The sequence below is a fragment of the Odontesthes bonariensis genome, chromosome 17 (assembly GCF_027942865.1).
Source record: "Odontesthes bonariensis isolate fOdoBon6 chromosome 17, fOdoBon6.hap1, whole genome shotgun sequence".
NCBI lineage: Eukaryota > Metazoa > Chordata > Actinopteri > Atheriniformes > Atherinopsidae > Odontesthes > Odontesthes bonariensis.
This window is the reverse complement of record NC_134522.1, coordinates 16,455,073-16,473,408: the sequence shown is the minus strand read 5'-3', so window position 1 is coordinate 16,473,408 and position 18,336 is coordinate 16,455,073. Positions and strand designations below refer to the sequence as shown.

Below are 18,336 nucleotides of genomic sequence, written 5' to 3'. Positions count from 1 at the left end.
TTATGTGTTTATTTTTGTAGGTGAAGCCTGTTGGTGGACGATCCACCCGGCCTCCAAACAGAGGTCAGAGGGAGAGAAAGTCCGCATTGGTGATGACCTCATTCTTGTCAGTGTGTCCTCAGAGAGATACCTTGTAAGTTTACCGTTTGCCATGTGTTCCTTGAAGTTTAGCTAGAGTGAGCGAACGTGTGTATTGTGTGTGCGTACGCATAATATAGAGGTGCTAGCAGGAGAAAATCAACTCTGCTTCCACATGTAACGAAATTTCTGATAAGGCCGAGTCCTTTCACTTCATGCTGTACTCACCTCGACACATCTCTCCAGGATCACTCCTTTTTTCTTGGCATGACTGCAAGACTGCTTACAGCTACCTTAAACAAAATTTGATCTGCACTGGAAATATCTGGTTAAGTGGATTATGATTTCTTTCGTCTGCTGCCAGTGCCATTTCAAATCAACCTCTTCTGTTATCATCCTTGTCACATCCCACATCTCTCTCCCATTGATGCTGATTATCTCGTAATGCACTTGTGAACTGGCCTTTTCAGCAAAAAGCTTCTTTAAACATTATACCAACCTTGTCATGAGCTCAGCATCAAAACACAGTGCTATGATAACTCTGGAAACATGTTCACTGTGATTCATGAAGCAGATGACACCAGCCAGGCGGCGTTTAACCCCCCCACAATGGTCAGGGCACCGACAGATGACCTCTGTCACCCATTTCAGTCTGGTAGTTTGTCCCAGCTGTAAGCCACATAGTGGTATATGGGGACATATACCACCTAAGGGCAACAGAGAGACTCTGGGTAGCAGGAATGATCAAGACACAGCTGCCACAAAACTTGTCATCTGGATGCGCAAACACTGTGTTAAACATATTTATGGCATCACACCCTCCAGAGGGCAAAAACCATCAAACGCTCGAGACATCTGCCAGTCATTCTCAAGATTCGCTCACCACTCAACAATAAACTGGAGTTTTCTTCCACATCAGGTATCACTGAGGGTTTAAAACTCCAGCTGAACTCGTGTCATCTTCAATTTTCATGATGAATTAATTGTGTCAGACTTGCAATATCGATTTACTGTGAAATGTTCATGGTGCTAATTCTTTTTATATTCCAACCCTGCTCATGTATCATAAGATCCGTTTTCATTTCTCCATCTTTATCCACAAACAGTCTTCGACAACTCAGTCCATATACTGTCGTTTGTTTTGCTGTCTCTTGTGTCGCTTGCAGAAATAAGTAAGTGTTACATGTGATCTTTCCCACAGCACTTATCCATTTCCAATGGCAACATCCAGGTGGATGCTTCCTTCATGCAGACGCTGTGGAACGTCCATCCTATCTGCTCTGGTAGCAACATAGAAGAAGGTAAGATGCAATCAATTCATTTTATTTTAGAAGGGTTTCAATGCAGCTGCTACAGATTACCTCTCCGTTTGGCAGACAGAAGCAGACCGGGTGGCAGGCTAGAAATAAAGCCTTAGACAAACAATATAATAAACACTATAAGTTTTATTGAAACTCTTGAACCATGAGTGTCAGAATATTGCGCTAGATACACTGATACATTCTCTAATAATCTTCCGGGTATTATAAAGATTTATGGTAGATAAAACTGACCTTTCATCTCCAAATCTGACCAGAAATTTCAGAGCTCAAAAACCATGTGGCCTATTGCAATGTCACATCTGATGAGAGAAGTGTTTCACAGGGTCAAAATTTTTGAATATATGTATATCACTGCACTCCACTCTGAGCCTTCCGTGGAAAAAAAATCTCCCCAAAAAAATCATAAAACTGTAACTGTACAAAACTGTAAAATTGGTTCAAATACAGACTCATTCTGTAAAGGTCCAACACTGTGTGATCCATTTAAACTTAGAAACTGAATGATATCTCTACCGTAAAGTAGGCTTGAGATATTAGGCCCAAATGATGGCTGGGTTTTCTCACTTCTTTTGGCAAAATCCCATTGTTGAGTTGAGTTGTGTCCTGGCCCAAGACACTGAGCCCCACATTACATTCGAAGCATTCATCTGTGTGTGTGTGTGGGTGGACGATGGAGAAAAAAGTGCTCCGCAGCCTTTAACACTGTGTAGAACAAGAAGTGCTGTATTAATTTAGGTATGAATGGGTGAATGTGGCTTGTATTCTCAAAGAACTTTGAGTGGTTAAAAAAAAAAGCCCTTAAGCTGCCAGATGAATGTGGTTTAGAAAATGCAGTGAATCGCACTAATTAGTTAACATAAAGCCCCAGGGATTCAACACCCTTTTCTTACATTCATTTAATTTCTGGTTATAAATGGATCTGGTGATGCAAACATGCATGCTTATTGTATCTGGATGAACCAACTAATTGTGAAAGTGCTCTTTGAATTCATACCACATGGTTGTGAGCTAGATAGTCCATTTATCCAGTGTGCATCACTGAGCTGACTCACAGTGTCTGCAGAAGCGGCAGCAAAACTGAAGTCACTACATTTAAATCTTGTACTTTCCCTCCTCTAATAGGTTACCTGCTGGGCGGTCATGTGATGCGCTTGTTCCATGGTCATGATGAGGTGGTGACCATCCCGGGATCAGATCAGAGTGAAGAGCAGCAGAGGTGCGGAATGCAAAACAGCTATAAGCTAGGATACCCAGAAGCACGGTGGGGGCAGTTCAATAGCACATATGAGAGCTGTGGGTTCGATGTTGCCTTTGCTTCCCCTCACCCCCTAATGAAAACCACAGAGCAGTGTAACACTTGGCTTTTTAGGGAGTCAAAATGGATGCTGATGTTAGTTTTAGGTGTCACCACAGATAAGGCAGGCTGAATAAAAATGACACACGGGGCTTGAAGTGGGTCAAAAGAGTGGGCACAGCCCATACGCGTCAGCAAGACGCCAGTAGATGCGCTGCTTCCTTTTGGACACACACATACTCACACACTGTCTATTTTTAGAACAGAGCATGGCAATCACGGGGGCGGGACTAGATGCTAATTTTAGCTTTAGCTTTTGTCCTCATGTTGCCCTTGAAATTCAGGAGAAAGAGCTTTCTTTTTTGAGGTCTTAAATTTTTCTGGGGCAGATCAAACACACTCCGAGCCGTCACCATGGGGTGATGAGTGTTTTCTTTTATCTTCGGACCCAGTCACCCATATCACTGATAGACAGTGTAGCTGCAGGTTATCAGGGCACACACGTCTCTGCTTGAGTGATGTGATGCTGTTGTTTGCAGAGTGTATACAGCCCATAGTGTGTGTCTGTGTTTTAGTCAAACATCTAGCGGGTGAATATCAGTGTGACAAATGAGAGCTGTGATAAGAAGAGGTATTCTTCTTAAGCTAGGAGGAATGACCTTGACAGTGTAAGTGGTGGCTAGACAGTTACAACATCCACAGATGGACCAACAACTCATCCTTTTCTGGCCTCCCCAGGATAGTCAACTATGAGACGGGTAAAGCAGGTGCCAAGGCAAGGTCCTTGTGGAGGCTGGAGCCACTTCGAATTAGGTGGGCTAAACTATATGAGATCTCTTCATTCCTTTCTTTCATGCTCTCTTTCATTTGGGATGCTTACATGACACTAGAAAAAACAAAAAAAGGATTAGTACGACCTAAACCAGACCTGCTTCATATTTCCACCTTTTGCATCTTTTTGTAAAAGCAGTGTAAGTGTATGTTGATCTAGCCAAATTCATAGTTTTCTGTTTCCTTTGTGAGACGACTATATGCATCTGTGACAAAAAATCAGCACATTAAGATTACGTGTCAACACACTTTCTGACTGCCGCTCTGCTCTGATAAAAATCCTGATTTTATAACCACAGCGTCATGGGACAAAATCCCCATTTAAGTAGCCTAAGCTGTGCAGTGAATTCAGCTGCACTTATGATGAGCTCCCACAGAGAAGCGGCAGAACGTTTTGTCACACAGTCTGAAGCGTGTGGTGTCAGAAAAACTGCAGTCAGTAACTTGATTCCACTCTGTGCATGTATTCTGGGGCAAGTACAATGGTCTAATTAAATGGCTAGCTCGAGCTGTAAGAGTAGCTTAATTCAGTTGTGCGGGTAACTTGTTGATTTTTGAAGAAAATAAAAAAAATTCCATTCTATTCCATTGTATTTTTCCATCTCATCATTTCTATTCGTCTGCTGTTTCATCTTTCCATTTTTTTCTCTGTACCTATTTCTCAATTCGTCCTACTTTCTCTTAACCTATGACTTAACATGGTTTATCTTCTCCAGTCTTTCTCATTTCCCTTCATCCCTCACGTCTTTGACCCTGCTTGTTTTACACTGTCACATAATGATATTTGTCACATCACTTTGTTTTGAACTTCCTAAACAGCAAAAACATGTATAATTAGAGAAAAGTTTGAAGCTATTTGCTTGGTTTGTTTCAGTCACATCCACAATAGATGATAAACAGCTGGCTGCAACTTTAGATAAACTAATTAGAAGGCTTGTAAAATGTATTTTTCTCTCTTTGATTATTGCTCGTATGCTCAGTTTTAATGTATCGGCGCTTTAACTCGACAGCTGGAGTGGGAGCCACATCCGCTGGGGGCAGGCCTTTCGACTACGACACCTGACCACTGGTCACTACCTGGCCCTGACTGAGGACAGGGGGCTGGTCCTCCAGGACCGTGAGAGGTCTGACACGGTCGCCACAGCCTTCTGCTTCAGAGCGTCAAAGGCAAGCACTCCACACACAGATGCAAAGGCACAGACACACACAAGAATGTGTGCACATCAGTATCCACTCTTCCTCAAGGTGACCTGTGTTACATGAGATCAGCCAGAGGCTTCCTCGTGAAACTGAAAGGATCACCTTTAAACCTTTTACAAAAGAACCACCCACAATCATTAGGCTGGAAAATCCCCATTTCTGTCAAGGACAATGAAAATTACAATACTTATTGGTGCATTGAAAACTACACCATAGAGGTTAATAGAGTTGAATTTGCCAACTGCAACTGAACCGACCATTTAGCTGTACTTGGCGTAATGGCGTTTCTAGATATGACCACTGATTGTGAACCAATTAGTGACCCTTAAAAAGGTGGATTTTAAAGTGTTCATTATACAGTATAATTGCAGTAATTTATCACTGGATTCTTCATGACCGCTTTAGTATCCTAATAGCAGGACAAATACATTCCCCTCAGTGGGATGAGTGGAGCCATAAACAGCAGATGCAGCGGACATTTGTTTGGTGATTTGATTTAGAACACGTTTGCATTCCATTTGCATTTCTATGCATTGTGCTAGCATACTCATGCACGTCATAGGACAGCTTTCTTCCTTCTCTACTCCCCTGTGCAGGAGAAGCTGGAGCAGAGCCCCAAGCGGGACATTGAGGGCATGGGGGTGGCGGAGATTAAGTATGGGGATTCACTCTGCTTCATCATGCACGTGGCCACAGGTCTGTGGCTCTCCTACCAGGCACCTGATGTTAAATCTTCTCGTCTGGGTCCCCTCAAGAGAAGAGTGAGTGGCAACACACACAAGCAGGAAACATCTTTATATGTAAAAGCGAACATCCAAATGAAAAACAATTCCAATTAATAGATAAGTAAGATTCCGCTGAGCAGATAATTATATCAAGGGTAATGAGTTGATTGGGTTAGGATTGAAGATTGTTTTTTGTATCTCCGCCTCTACTAAATATAAACCTTGTCCCTTGTCTGCTGTAGCAGAATTGATAGAAACGTGTGTGTGCAGTTATGTGTTTGACAACGTGTCCTCCATTTAAACACTGCCAGATAGCCTGTAGTGTCAGCACCTGTGTTCCAGACATTATGTCTCACTGCTGGTTACGGATGCTGGAAACCTTGTCTTCATTAAATACTTCCTCTATCTGTCTTTTACTCCCTTTTCCTATATCATCTTATCAATTGTCTCACCTCATTCTCTCCCTCTCAAGGCGTGTTTACATTCTGAGGGTCACATGGACGATGGGTTGACCCTTCAGCGCTGTCAACACGAAGAGTCCCGCGCTGCACGAATCATCCGCAACACGACACTACTCTTTAACCGATTCATCAGGTATGTTACTCACCTCTGCGCACCGTGATATGATTGCACAAATTACCCAATTAAATCAAATTACCATTCACATTTGTCTTTAGACACTTCGCCACGGTAATTTGCAAAATGCGGGGCCATAAGTACAAGTTACATAAGATAAAGATGATTAAAGCAAGTCTGTGATGCCGCCACATTACCAAATGATATAGCTCAAGACTTATAGTTGACGTCCCAAAGTGCCCCAGTCTGTCAAACTGTCCAAACCAGTGGAGAGTCCCGCTATGGGCTTGTGAGTTTGAATGAGTGGGGTGCCAAAACACTAGACAGCTCACTCAGTGGTGCAGTCATGTGTCTCCAAATGGCAACCACTGCAACAGCATCACAGCTACGTACAGCCTGCTACGAAAAAGAGATCCGTGGCCCATAAATGGATGCTACCATTATTTCTTACCAAAGTCCCCCGGGTCAGGCTGAGGGGCACTCGTGGTGGAAACATGTGAGAGGCTGTCAGCCTCCCCTGCGGCTGTGACACGTACGTCTCTGCCCTCACCCTTCCCATGCATACGACAGGAGCTATTTTTAGCAGGCCAGTGGAAATCAGTATTTCAGCATGAATGAATTTGTGGGCTAAACATTGTGTTAGTCATCGCTGCCTATCCTGAAGTCAGCCCAGCCTCCCAATTAGAGGGTATTTATCAGTGGTTCATTGGATTTGTGATGAATGTGAGAATGTTAAAGCTATATCAGATGACAAATCTTAATGGAGAGTGTTAATGTTAGTGTTAATAATTCTGTATAAATATATACATAAAGATAAATACAGAATTTTTTAAACACTCTCCATTAAGATTTGTCATCTGATATAGCTTTAACATTCTCATATTCATATATATATATGTATATATATTTACACTGTTTATATATATGTGTGTGTGTGTTTATTTGTCTGTGTCCCCATCACAGAGACCTTGATTGCCTGAGCGTTAAGAACAGAGCACTGGTCGCCCTGCCTGTCGAGGAGGTGCTCCAAACCCTCAATGACCTCATCACCTATTTCCAGCTCCCTGATGCTGAGCTGGAACATGAAGAGAGGCAGATCAAGCTGCGCTCCCTCAAGAACAGGCAGAACCTCTTCAAACAAGAAGTGAGTGTCACCATCACAGAAGACTGAGTAAACTAGCAGCTCATATGAAATATCAATTAATAATATCACCATCTGCTCCGCAGTGCAGCAAGAGTATTGCAAAACCCCCGAGCAAAGAGGTGTGTTTGAGGCAGTTTAGTAAGGGACTGCATGTGTGACTGAGCCCATAGCAGAGGCAAACCTGCAAAAGCAATTGATCCTTTGTGGCATGTTTCATTGCCATCCAGAATTTGGAGGCGCTGCGTATGAATGTGTCAGCAATTTTTGTGTTATAAGTTCTCCCCAAGGCGGGCGTGAGTGCACTGAAGCTTCCTGCTAAGCCGCTAGGGCCTAAATTGCTTTCATCAATTATTATATGTCTGCTGCCTTACTGAGGGGCCCTGTGATGCTAACTAACTAAACTGCCCTTTATTCACTCTGGTGAAAACATCATGAATTTATCAACAAATCTTTTAGAGACCTCAGATAAGTAGGAATTGATAAAATGCTGTATTTGTAATTATTTTTTAACAGATTAATATTATCCTAAAATATCCATTTGCAGAATTTTAACACAGTATTTAATCTATTTCTCTGTGTGAATATAACAGGCCAAAGTAGACAGTCCCTATCCCACACCTAAGATATTACATCCAGGAGGTCAATTTGTCACTGTAACTGCTGACTCATGATTTTCGCCAGCATTACAAATCACCTGCAATTTCCATTTTGTCTTTTAACGCCATCCATTTTGCACATCTGATCACTGTAGATATTCCTCTGCAGCATCAATCACTATGACACATCCACCAAATGGTCCAGCAGACAGCTTCGTTCAGGATGGTCAGCCGATTCAAAGCGGGAGACAGATTTCACCTATTAGGCTCTTAAAAAAATCTTTCCCCTCTCATTTGTGTCTTCTGATTTATTTTTTAAAATAAGTGTAATAAATACAGTATTACACCACGTGACATTCAATGATATTTTTGGTCTTGCAGTAATTTCATTGACCAATATGGCTATCTTTTCTTTCAATAACTTCCTTTTATGAATGAAGTTTTTATTTTAGTTTCTTGTTCTGTTCGTGATCGACTTTTGCTAAAGCAGCAACCCCAGCTCTCACACTGCTGGTCATAGAGGTGTACCGTCTGCTCTCGCGGTAAATCTCATGTTTGAGAAGGACTAGCCAATTTTCAATGGGTCTTAAATCCAGTTAGGAAAGTTTTTGTGTATTTGTTGGTCCACACTTGAACATATTCAGCAATGGTGGTCATGTTCTAGTCTACTGAACATTTGCCATGTCGGTGAGCATTTGTAATTCTGAACACTTCAGGAAGGTTGCATGTGTGGACTAGTTACCACTGGAGGATAATTACTGCCTTACTTGCCTCATATTTAGTTTTCCTCCAGTCCCGTGGTTGCTAATTTGCACCTCTTCTTCCCCTTCATTTTTCTTGTCAGACCCAGTTGGCAGCAAAACCTTTGATTTTGCAATGCTCTCGCATCAATAGTTTAGCTAATTCACAAGAGTTGTCTGCCAGGGTAGCAGTTCAAATGTTCTGACCTTTCAGTGTCAGTTAGATTAGTTTTTTTTTTGCTCACTTCACCTGAGGAATGAATATATGACTGATGTTTTTTCCCTCTCAATTGTTAGTTACACTTATTCCTTGCTTCACTAATATGTATGACATGAAAAGAATTCACATTTTACAGTTTGAAGCCAGAGAATGTGCATAGAAAGTTAATTAGAAGTTCATTAATGTGCACGTGGTGTATATGTGATTTTCTTTCCTTGAGCAATAGAATTCTGTTCACGTGTTGGGTGACTGTGTGTTTTTTTTTTAGGGAATGCTGACTCTTGTGGTGAACTGTATTGATCGTCTGAACGTCTACAACAGTGCGGCCCACTTTGGGGAGTGTGCCGGGTCAGAGGCCGGAGCAGCATGGAAGGACATTCTCAACCTGCTCTATGAGCTCCTGGGTAATAAGCCAGTGAAGCACATACCACACACGCGTGTAAACGTACATGCACACACACGTAGACTAACTACTTTAATGAATCTCAGAGGTGAGTCTTTTGCAGATAAAGTAGCTGGCGGTGGGATGATTCAGTTCTGTGCTGACCTGATAGTTTACCAGTCATTTACATGTATATTCATTGTATTCATACAAAACTGTGTCCAGTTTATGTGATGTGCTTCTTGGGCAGCAGCCCAACAACGACAGTCAGCCCACAACCACAGACACATAAACACAAAAAAATTGGGTGTCCCCTCTTGGCACAGTTTACGTTTTTTTCACTGTGTTGTTATCTGTTTTGTCTGCTTCTTCCTGCAACCACCACCATTGAAAAAAAAAAAAAAACTCTTTAAACCTTTACACTGCAGCCATATGCCCCATCAGACATAAACATATCTCACTAAAATGAGAACGTTGTTTTGCTCTCTTTTTTTGTTTGTTTCTCTGTTTGCACATCCTGCCGTCAGCAGTGATGTCGGAATGTCGTTTGGACTAGATAAATTTAGTGGAATGGCTTCAAAGAGCGGCAAGATGACCACCACCAAGGGGACTGAACTACCAGAAGGCAACATAGCAGATGTACAAGACAGCTACAAATACCTTGGGGTCCCACAGACAAATAGCAAACATGAAGAGGCTGCAAGGAAGTCAGTTACAACTAAGAACCTAGAAAGAGAAAGGGTGAAGAGGAGTCAGGTGAATGGGAAGGACAAAGTCTGAGCAATCAAGTCATATGCACTGCCAGTTACATCCCTGGTGATAGAAACCTCAAATATCAGGGGTAAAGTTCTTTACAATGCATGCTGGGTTTCACCCAAAGTCTGATCCCCTGAGACTGTTTAGGAAGGAAGGAGGCCGGGGGCTAGTGAGCATCGGAGCAACTATCCAGGAAGAAACAGCAAAGATCCCGGAGTCCATCAGGTAGATGGCCCTAGTGATGAACTGCTCGGTGAATGCCTCAGGCAGCTGAACCCCAGCCAGGGAGAGGAAGAAGAGGAGAAACCATCATGGAAGAATAAGCCCCTGCAAGGCATGTGACACCAGCAGATTTAACAAAGTGGCTGGTCTCTAGAAGTCCTATCAGTTGCTAGAAAAGGCTATTCTGAAAGGGAGAACAAACGCACAGATTGTGGCTCTACAAGTACAAGTGCTGAGCACGGGAGCAAAAGAGCCCGGGGTTAACCACACCAAACAGAGCAACTGGTGCAGACTGTGCAAAGAGAGCTCTGAGACAATCCAGCACATAGCTGTGGGGCGTAAGATGCAAGCAGGTACGGCATACATGGAACGCCATAACTAAGTGGTTGGAATACTGTACAGGTAAATCTGTACTGGGTATGGGTTGGAAATGGGAGAAGCCTCTACAGGTGGTGGAGATTTACAGATGTAGGATCCTATGGCTTTTCCAGATCAAGAATGATAAGCTGGTGAACCAACCAACCAGCCATTGTGATCGTTGACAAAGAAGGAGAAGAAGAAGGCAGTAATGACAGGTGTAGCAATGCAAGCAAACTCAACATAAAGAAGCAGGAACACAAGACGCGTGAAAAAAAAAGGCTGAATGAGGACATGGAAAAACTGCTGATAAGGTAACAGTGGGACCAGTTGTAGTTGGAGCACCCGGGGCCGTGACCCTTAGACTGGCACAAACAGATTCCAGGATTTCGGCTTAGTTTCTAACATGTGATCTCTCGTTCATTTGAACTCATTTTTAAGACCTTTGAAGGAAAATATGTTTTTTTTTTACTCTCCTGACATGTCAAATCTTAGAATTAAAAGAGAACGTACTTTTTTTGTGTGTTTATATATGCATATGCCTCGTTTAAGAGAATCTGGGCGGGCCAGATGCAAAGTTAATCTTTCATCTTGCTTCACAAAACTCCCTCCACCCTTCAAGAGTGTCCTTCACACTCTTGTTTGCACTGATTTCACCTCTTGGCTCAAATTAGTGTTCCAACCACGTCTCTGTCCCCCCCTGTTCCCTCCTCCTCACACCTGGTGCAGCGCTAAGTGGATTTGGGATGCCTTCCTCCTTTACTTCTCCGTCTGTCTCCATTAGATGACCCTGTCTTTTTTTTGCCAATACATACATTGTCTGGGTGTGTTCATCTGCTTGTGTCTCTGTCTTCTCCTTGTCCCACTCTCTCCAGGCATCTTAGACACCCTCCAAAATTAATATGTACAAGAGTGTCAAAGCTTATACCCCCCCCTAACTGGCTTTGGCACGAATTTGTGCTCTCCACCTTTGGGTGACATTGTTTTGCTACTTTGTAAGACGTCGAGTTAGGCTGCACATTGAAATCGATCAATCAAACGTTTCTTTCTTTAGTCCAGTTTGACTTATGCACATTCTGTTCTTGTGACTTGCAGCAGCGTTAATCCGAGGCAACCGGAACAATTGCACCCAGTTCTCTAACAACTTGGACTGGCTGGTGAGCAAGTTGGAAAGATTGGAGTCTTCTTCAGGTACACACATCGTTCTTTAACAAACTCTGCCTCCAGTAAAAGTGAAGCATTTTGAATAACAACAGTGAGACAATGCAAACTAAGTTCCTTTGATAGCAATCCATAGGTGCCTGTACTGGTGGTGCTTCTATGTTCTATATTTATAGTTCATGTTGTACCAGCAGCACTCATTGTTCTCTGTTGATCCGTGTGGACTGGATGTCTCTAACAAGTGTCCTCTGCTGCGTCTTTCTCTTGTGCGGGTGTCAACTAATTGATGAATTTTGTGGTTGTGCAGGCATCCTGGAAGTTCTGCACTGCATTCTAATTGAGAGCCCTGAGGCGCTCAATATCATCCAGAGAGGACACATTAAGTCCATCATATCACTGCTTTACAAGCACGGACGCAACCACAAGGTGAGCACTAAGTAGCAGCGCTGCGGTCAAATGTAAAAAGCAGGAGACTGTTGCGATATGAAATACACCTCTGGGCTCTGCTTTTGTTTATAATGATGTTGATGTGTACGGAGAATGTGCTCCAGTGGATGCAACCTTATGTATGAAGATGTACATGTTTAAGGTGTTGGTGAAAATGCGGAAAATACAAGGAAGTATGTTCTCAATGGAATGGTTTGCCATTTTTAGAGTTGTATGTATTTTTATGTACCTTTTACCTTTATGATTGTGTTTGACGAACATAGAACTAATGAGATCTGGGCTATAACAGCACAATCAGAAGGTACAGTTCATGATGCATATGAAGATCTCAAGACAAAAAAGTCTAGACGATTACAATGAGCCAGTTTTTTCACAGTGTTTCGTCTCCTTTCCTCTTTTCAAGTTGAATAATTAAAGTCATTTTCTCCATTGAGTGAATGCAGCTGACTGCTAAAGTAAATGGCAATGGTAGGAGGGTTGCTCTGGAGCCACAATTTTAATACGTGTTCATAAAAAGCTTTAAAAGGTTTGTGCAGCTTTCGTTTAAGCCTTGAAAATCACAATCCAGATTTCTGCTACGAAGGGCTGAAAAGAAAAGAAAAAATTGAAAATTGAAAACACAGCGATTTCCATAGTCTAACTTCTGCATCTCGTGCTGCCTCCTGCACACTTTAGACAACTCTTCCCCTGCATTTCCAACCGGGAGAGCACATCTTCAGCAGAAAGGCTCTTGAGATGTGTTTGTGTGAACAGATAAAGTCCATAATAAATTATCTTCATTTTCTCCTGAAAACCCCTGGTGTTCATGTTTGAAATCGTCAAAGTTACAGAGCTGCTGGGTCTGATTGTCCAATCTAACTCTTAGCAAGAAATCTCCATACTGAATTACAACATTTTTTTAAGTCAAACAAGGAAGTGCACAAGAGCCAGTGAGACTGCACTCTGCGTATTTTTTTTTGCATATACTCATCTCCAGTTCTGTCCTCATTAGGCTCCCTGAGAGCATTCATTGGATGCATATTGATTTCCATGCCAGTTTCCTCAAGGGTTCTTTTGTCACCTCTTCTTCTCCTCAGCTATTAATTGATTGCTTTTACCTTTAACCAGCGTAAACCTCAATTCGTGATGGGGGGGGGGGTTTGGGGTTTGTGGCCCGTCCTGTCACCAATCAATCTGTTTACCGGTGAAATGAGATAAGGAGCAGGTCGCTGGCCCGGGTCATAAATCTGCCTGAGTGTATCATTTTGCTATGAAAGCAGGAGGAAAAGGTCAATGATAAAGCAGCCTGTCACCCTTGGCTGAACTTCCCGGCCCGATTAATTCTACAGCTATGTTAAGACAACATCAAAGGGATATTATTGGACATGTTTTTACTTCCAGTAAGCATCACAGAGTAATTATGCAGTGGTTGCATGAAAAGAGGCTGTCCCCTGAGAAGCAACCTGGACAGTTATTAGGGACACAGATAATTAGTCATTTCTGGGAGGGTATGGATTCATATACAGCTTTTAACAGGGAAAATGAATTAAATACGTAATCAGCTTCTGGAGGGCTTCTGTGGTCTTACACTCAGTGTTTTTTTTTATTATTCTCCCTGACGCCTCTGCTCTCATTTTAGATTTTGGATGTGCTCTGCTCGCTGTGTGTGTGCAATGGTGTAGCTGTGCGAACCAATCAGAACCTCATCTGTGACCACTTGCTGCCCAAAAGAGATCTGCTGTTACAAACCCAGCTGGTCAATGACGTCCAGAGGTGAGAAAACCATCCGCCCACCACGCCATCCCTCAAATTCATGCTTCTCGGATATTCTAGTTCATGATTATTTAATGACATTCCAAAATTATGCTTAAAAAAGCCGTGATTAAGTAGGAAAGTAGTCTCAGTCAAATAAATGTTATCAGGTGATTTCAGCAAAGGCACAATTGGTGTACCAGGTGAGTTCTTAGTGACTTCTCCTCCAGTTCCCCATATTTTTTGGGATCTGTGTAAAATTTAAATAAAAACAGAACAATAGGACATAGAAACATATCAAATTTGGAAAGTGAGACATTCGTATATTTTCATGAAATGGTAAGACGTCTCACTACAATATTTGATACGTTTTATATGTTCTATCATGAATACTTTGAGACTTGCAAATCATTGTATTCTGTTTCCATCTAAATTTTAACACAGTGTCCACATTTTTGGGGGAATTGGGGTTTTACTTACAGTGTCACCCATTTTATGGTAACAATGTGTTAAATTAAGTTAAACCAGCTCCAGAGTCCCAAGGATTTCATTATGTGCAACTGTATATTCAGCTTTTAAATCTGTGGGCTATGGAATTTGGTGAACAGGGTATGCACCTGAACCCATACGCCTATTGTGGGTCATGTAGCCTTAAAAACATGTTCTACAAACTGGAATGTGGACTATGCACACTCAACCATATGTAACATTCAGGCCATGAGACACTGTATGCTTAGATCATACTGGGCTGTTACAGTACATCTTCTATTTTTCCTTATTATTGCCATTTTATTTTCTTATTTTGTCTTTGCCTGCTCACTAGTGAAATGACTTTTTCAGTTCAACACCCAAATGCATTAGATACAAACGATCATGTCCTTGGGCTAAACTTTTGCATTTTTTTTTTTTTGTGAGAAATGAAATATCCCAACTTGATATCTGAACAGATCTTTGCTCCTCTGGGCGACATTTAATGATTTCACATTTCACTTCCTCGCCAGTATGAGACCAAACATCTTCCTGGGGGTGAGTGAGGGCTCAGCTCAATATAAGAAGTGGTACTATGAGCTGATGATCGATCAGGTGGACCACTTTGTAACCAGCGAGCCCTCCCACCTCAGAGTGGGCTGGGCCAACAGCAAAGGTTATGCACCCTACCCTGGGGGAGGTGAAGGCTGGGGGGGCAATGGAGTAGGGGATGATCTCTACTCGTATGGTTTTGACGGACTCCACCTCTGGTCAGGTGAGTTAGAGGAGGGTATCTCAGTGATTATGTGTGTGTGTGACTGAGATCGTTACACATTGTGTGTTTGACAGACTTTGATCTTTACCAGCATCCCTCTCCAGGTGGCATTAACATAACCGTGTGTGTGGTAAACAGGTCGTATCCCGCGGGCGGTCGCGTCTGTGAACCAGCACATCCTGACCTCAGAGGACGTGGTGAGCTGTTGTCTGGACCTGGGAGCGCCCAGCATTTCCTTCAGGATTAACGGACAGCCCGTCCAGGGCATGTTTGAAAATTTCAACACAGACGGACTCTTCTTCCCTGTCGTCAGCTTCTCTGCAGGGGTGAAGTGAGTGTTTATTACATTCCTCCTTTGTGGTGGTCTGTGGCCTGTCTTCTACAAGTGACATGGAGTTTGATCTAGTTGATATTAGGTGCTTTTGCAGAAGGTAAACATTTGCCTACCATAAAAAACTCATGGGTGTCTTTCGCAGTGTGTTTAGGTTTATTGTCCATCTGTAGCATAAAGCACCATCTAATCAACTCTGCTGCATCTGGTTGACTCATATCAGACAGTTTATCCCTGTACTTGTCGGTATTCATTTTATCTGCTGACACATAATCTCTGATGACCCAGTGCCATAAGGAGGTCACGTGTCTGTGCTACATCTTTTACAGATTGTGTTTTATGCTTCAGAAGGCAAGCCATTCAAAGCTCTTTCCATATGTTTTTCTTTGCGTCTCTTTTAGCTTGATCTCAGTTTCATCTGTCCAAAGTCCAAAGCTATCTTTAGGCTGATGAATGGTTTACACGTAGTGCTGAAACTTCTGCATTTGCCTTAATCGTGTGATCTTTTTATGGTAGACTAGGATAATGATATGCATTCCTCCTGGAGTGGATGATGAAAACTCCACAGTCACAACCCATTTGTCTTGGATGCTACTTTTTGTTCATCTGTATAAAGGTTGTCACCATCAGATTTTTACTTTCTTTCTGACTTTCAATTAGAGCCCTTCTCAAAGCATGTTGGTTCACAGCTCCCAAAATGCAAAGGCCACACTTGGATTCAACTCCAGACCTTTTTAACTGCTGAACTGATCAAAAGAGAATGAATAGTTGTCACCTGTCAACTGTGAATTGTTCAGTTACATCTGAACCTCTGAAATTGCTCTTTCTGCAAATTACAAAAAGCTATTCTTAGCCACACTTAAACCATCTCTTCAATCTTGAAGGGAAAATAAAAAAAATGAAAGCTGAAAGTCTGATTTTTAAGCCTATATTTTCCACAAACAGCCAGAAACAGTCTATTTCCAAATATTTCAAAATCTAGATGCGCATGTGAAATTCATTAAATCAATTTTCTGTATTTTTCAGGTCTCGTGTATACACTTCAAAGCATTTACATTAGACACAGGTTAAAAACAAGGCAGCCTTCATATTCCTCTTGGTTGTCATGGTGACCACAGATAGAGTGATTGACAAGCCTTTAAAATGGAATTTCATGCTCTAGCAGTTTTTCCATGACTGACTTTGCTATCGAAGAGCACAGCAGCATTTTGCATCAACAGTTTTCCATTGTCAGACACTTGACACCAAGAGATGAGTATGATTTAATTTTTTCATATAAACCATCAGAAACTGAATTAATTACTTACTGCCCGATGGAAAAATTCATTCATGAATAAGTAATAGCAGATCTTCTAGTGTGGGGGGTTGCATGCGATTAAAGCAACATGCCTTTTTTTTTTTTCCAAATATGCTTTCTCTTTTGACTTTTACTGTTAATCTGTATCAATAATTGAAATGAAAAAAAAAAGAAGAAATCATTTTCTAATGTCAAGTATCGCTTATTTATTGAAGCTTGTGTATTGCCATTGATTTAGCAACCCGATCACTTCGGAAAATTCACTAATTTACAAAACTGATACCAGCCACACACGTGTGGTGGATCTAATTTGTGTTGTCCATTAATATCATGTGTCTTGCATATATGCTGTCTGCATCTTCCTAAAAAAATTAAATAAAAAGTTGAGCATAATAGAGGACTGCAGTACATTAAGATTCTTTCTTTTTTTATTGAATAAAAATTAAATAACAAAACATAGCCCCGAAAAAACACAGCATTTGCATTGAGAAAAGCTACAAATGAATAAGCCTTCAGTACCGTAACTCACGTACTTGTAAATTTGGAGAAATTAAACAGTCACAGCTTCTCTCTTGTGTGTACTTGCACCAGTGTAATATCATTAGTTGAGTCCCTAAATGTTCTGTACTAGCAGTTGATCTCATTAGCATAGTGAGGTAAACTGTACCCGAGTTTCATCTCAATTAGCAAGTTCAGCGCCAGGTTGTTTTCCAAAACATTACTATGCTTCTGTACTAACAATGCTGAAATTAGACATATTTTTGCAAAGAACAAAGTGACTGTGCACGCTCCTCTTGTTTTCAGTGCTAACGAGGATATACACTTTTTACAGTGGTCACATTCTAAAGCACAGCCACACACTCCCGGTGTGTCATATCACTGACAGGGAATCATTTTTGTATAAATCTTCTTCTTTTTTTTTTTTTTTGGTACATTTTTGTTTTGTGTGTCTTTGACCTTTTCCTCAATACACTAATGTACAGTTTTTATATGAACATTCTGACAAGTTGTCAGCAACTCTCACAGACAGAAATGATAGGAGTAGCCACTGTAACCTGACTAGCTTAATTTCATTCAGATCTTTTTACGCTGCATCCCTTAAAATCCTAAAAACCCCAGCTGAAGAACTGATTTGTGTGCTCAAAATAAAAAAGAAAAGAAAAAGAAGTTCATTAAATCAAATCTTGCCACTGATTGATAAAATTTGCCACTTCAGTCTGCCAGTTAGGATTTAGTTATACTTCACTATTTCCTGTGCAAAAATGGCCCCATGTGACCAGTCTTGAATGTTAGGTTAGACACCACCATGCTTGTACTTGAAACTGACCCAGTGAAAAGGGTGAACATCTCCATGGATTTAAACGTGCCAGAAAATGACAGCCACAAAACTTCACTGCTCAATAATTGAGAGCTCCAGACAGAACGGGCTTGGTTGCGTCACCTCTACTACTCGTGAAGTTATTTTGGGCAGCCTCTGGAGACCCTTTTTCAGAGCTCAACTGGCCCCTGATAGAGCAGAACTGAATGAAACCGATAACAAAGAGGAAAAGGTGGTTAAGTTGATTGGTGGTTGATTTTCTTTTCACTGGCTGCTTTTTTTTTTTAATGAGTAAGCTACCCGTTTTAATATATTTGATATTTACACACCCTTTTTTTTTTTCTTCCCTCATTTTCAACAAACAT

At 41.6% G+C, this 18,336-nt stretch overlaps 1 protein-coding gene across 6 annotated transcripts in view; it reads left to right on the top strand.

Moving 5' to 3' along the window:
- The window catches only part of LOC142366192 (ryanodine receptor 3), a 108,843-nt gene that overhangs the window by 31,361 nt on the left and 59,146 nt on the right, over positions 1-18,336 (top strand). For all 6 annotated transcript variants that reach the window (XM_075448013.1, XM_075448012.1, XM_075448009.1 and 3 more), the window contains exons 6-19: positions 21-133; positions 1,280-1,379; positions 2,523-2,616; positions 3,433-3,507; positions 4,536-4,692; positions 5,322-5,486; positions 5,923-6,044; positions 6,990-7,170; positions 8,995-9,130; positions 11,539-11,634; positions 11,912-12,030; positions 13,670-13,803; positions 14,784-15,025; positions 15,164-15,356. In XM_075448013.1, coding sequence (XP_075304128.1) covers positions 21-133; positions 1,280-1,379; positions 2,523-2,616; positions 3,433-3,507; positions 4,536-4,692; positions 5,322-5,486; positions 5,923-6,044; positions 6,990-7,170; positions 8,995-9,130; positions 11,539-11,634; positions 11,912-12,030; positions 13,670-13,803; positions 14,784-15,025; positions 15,164-15,356 — 1,927 coding nt within the window. The remainder of the gene's footprint in view (positions 1-20; positions 134-1,279; positions 1,380-2,522; positions 2,617-3,432; positions 3,508-4,535; positions 4,693-5,321; positions 5,487-5,922; positions 6,045-6,989; positions 7,171-8,994; positions 9,131-11,538; positions 11,635-11,911; positions 12,031-13,669; positions 13,804-14,783; positions 15,026-15,163; positions 15,357-18,336) is intronic.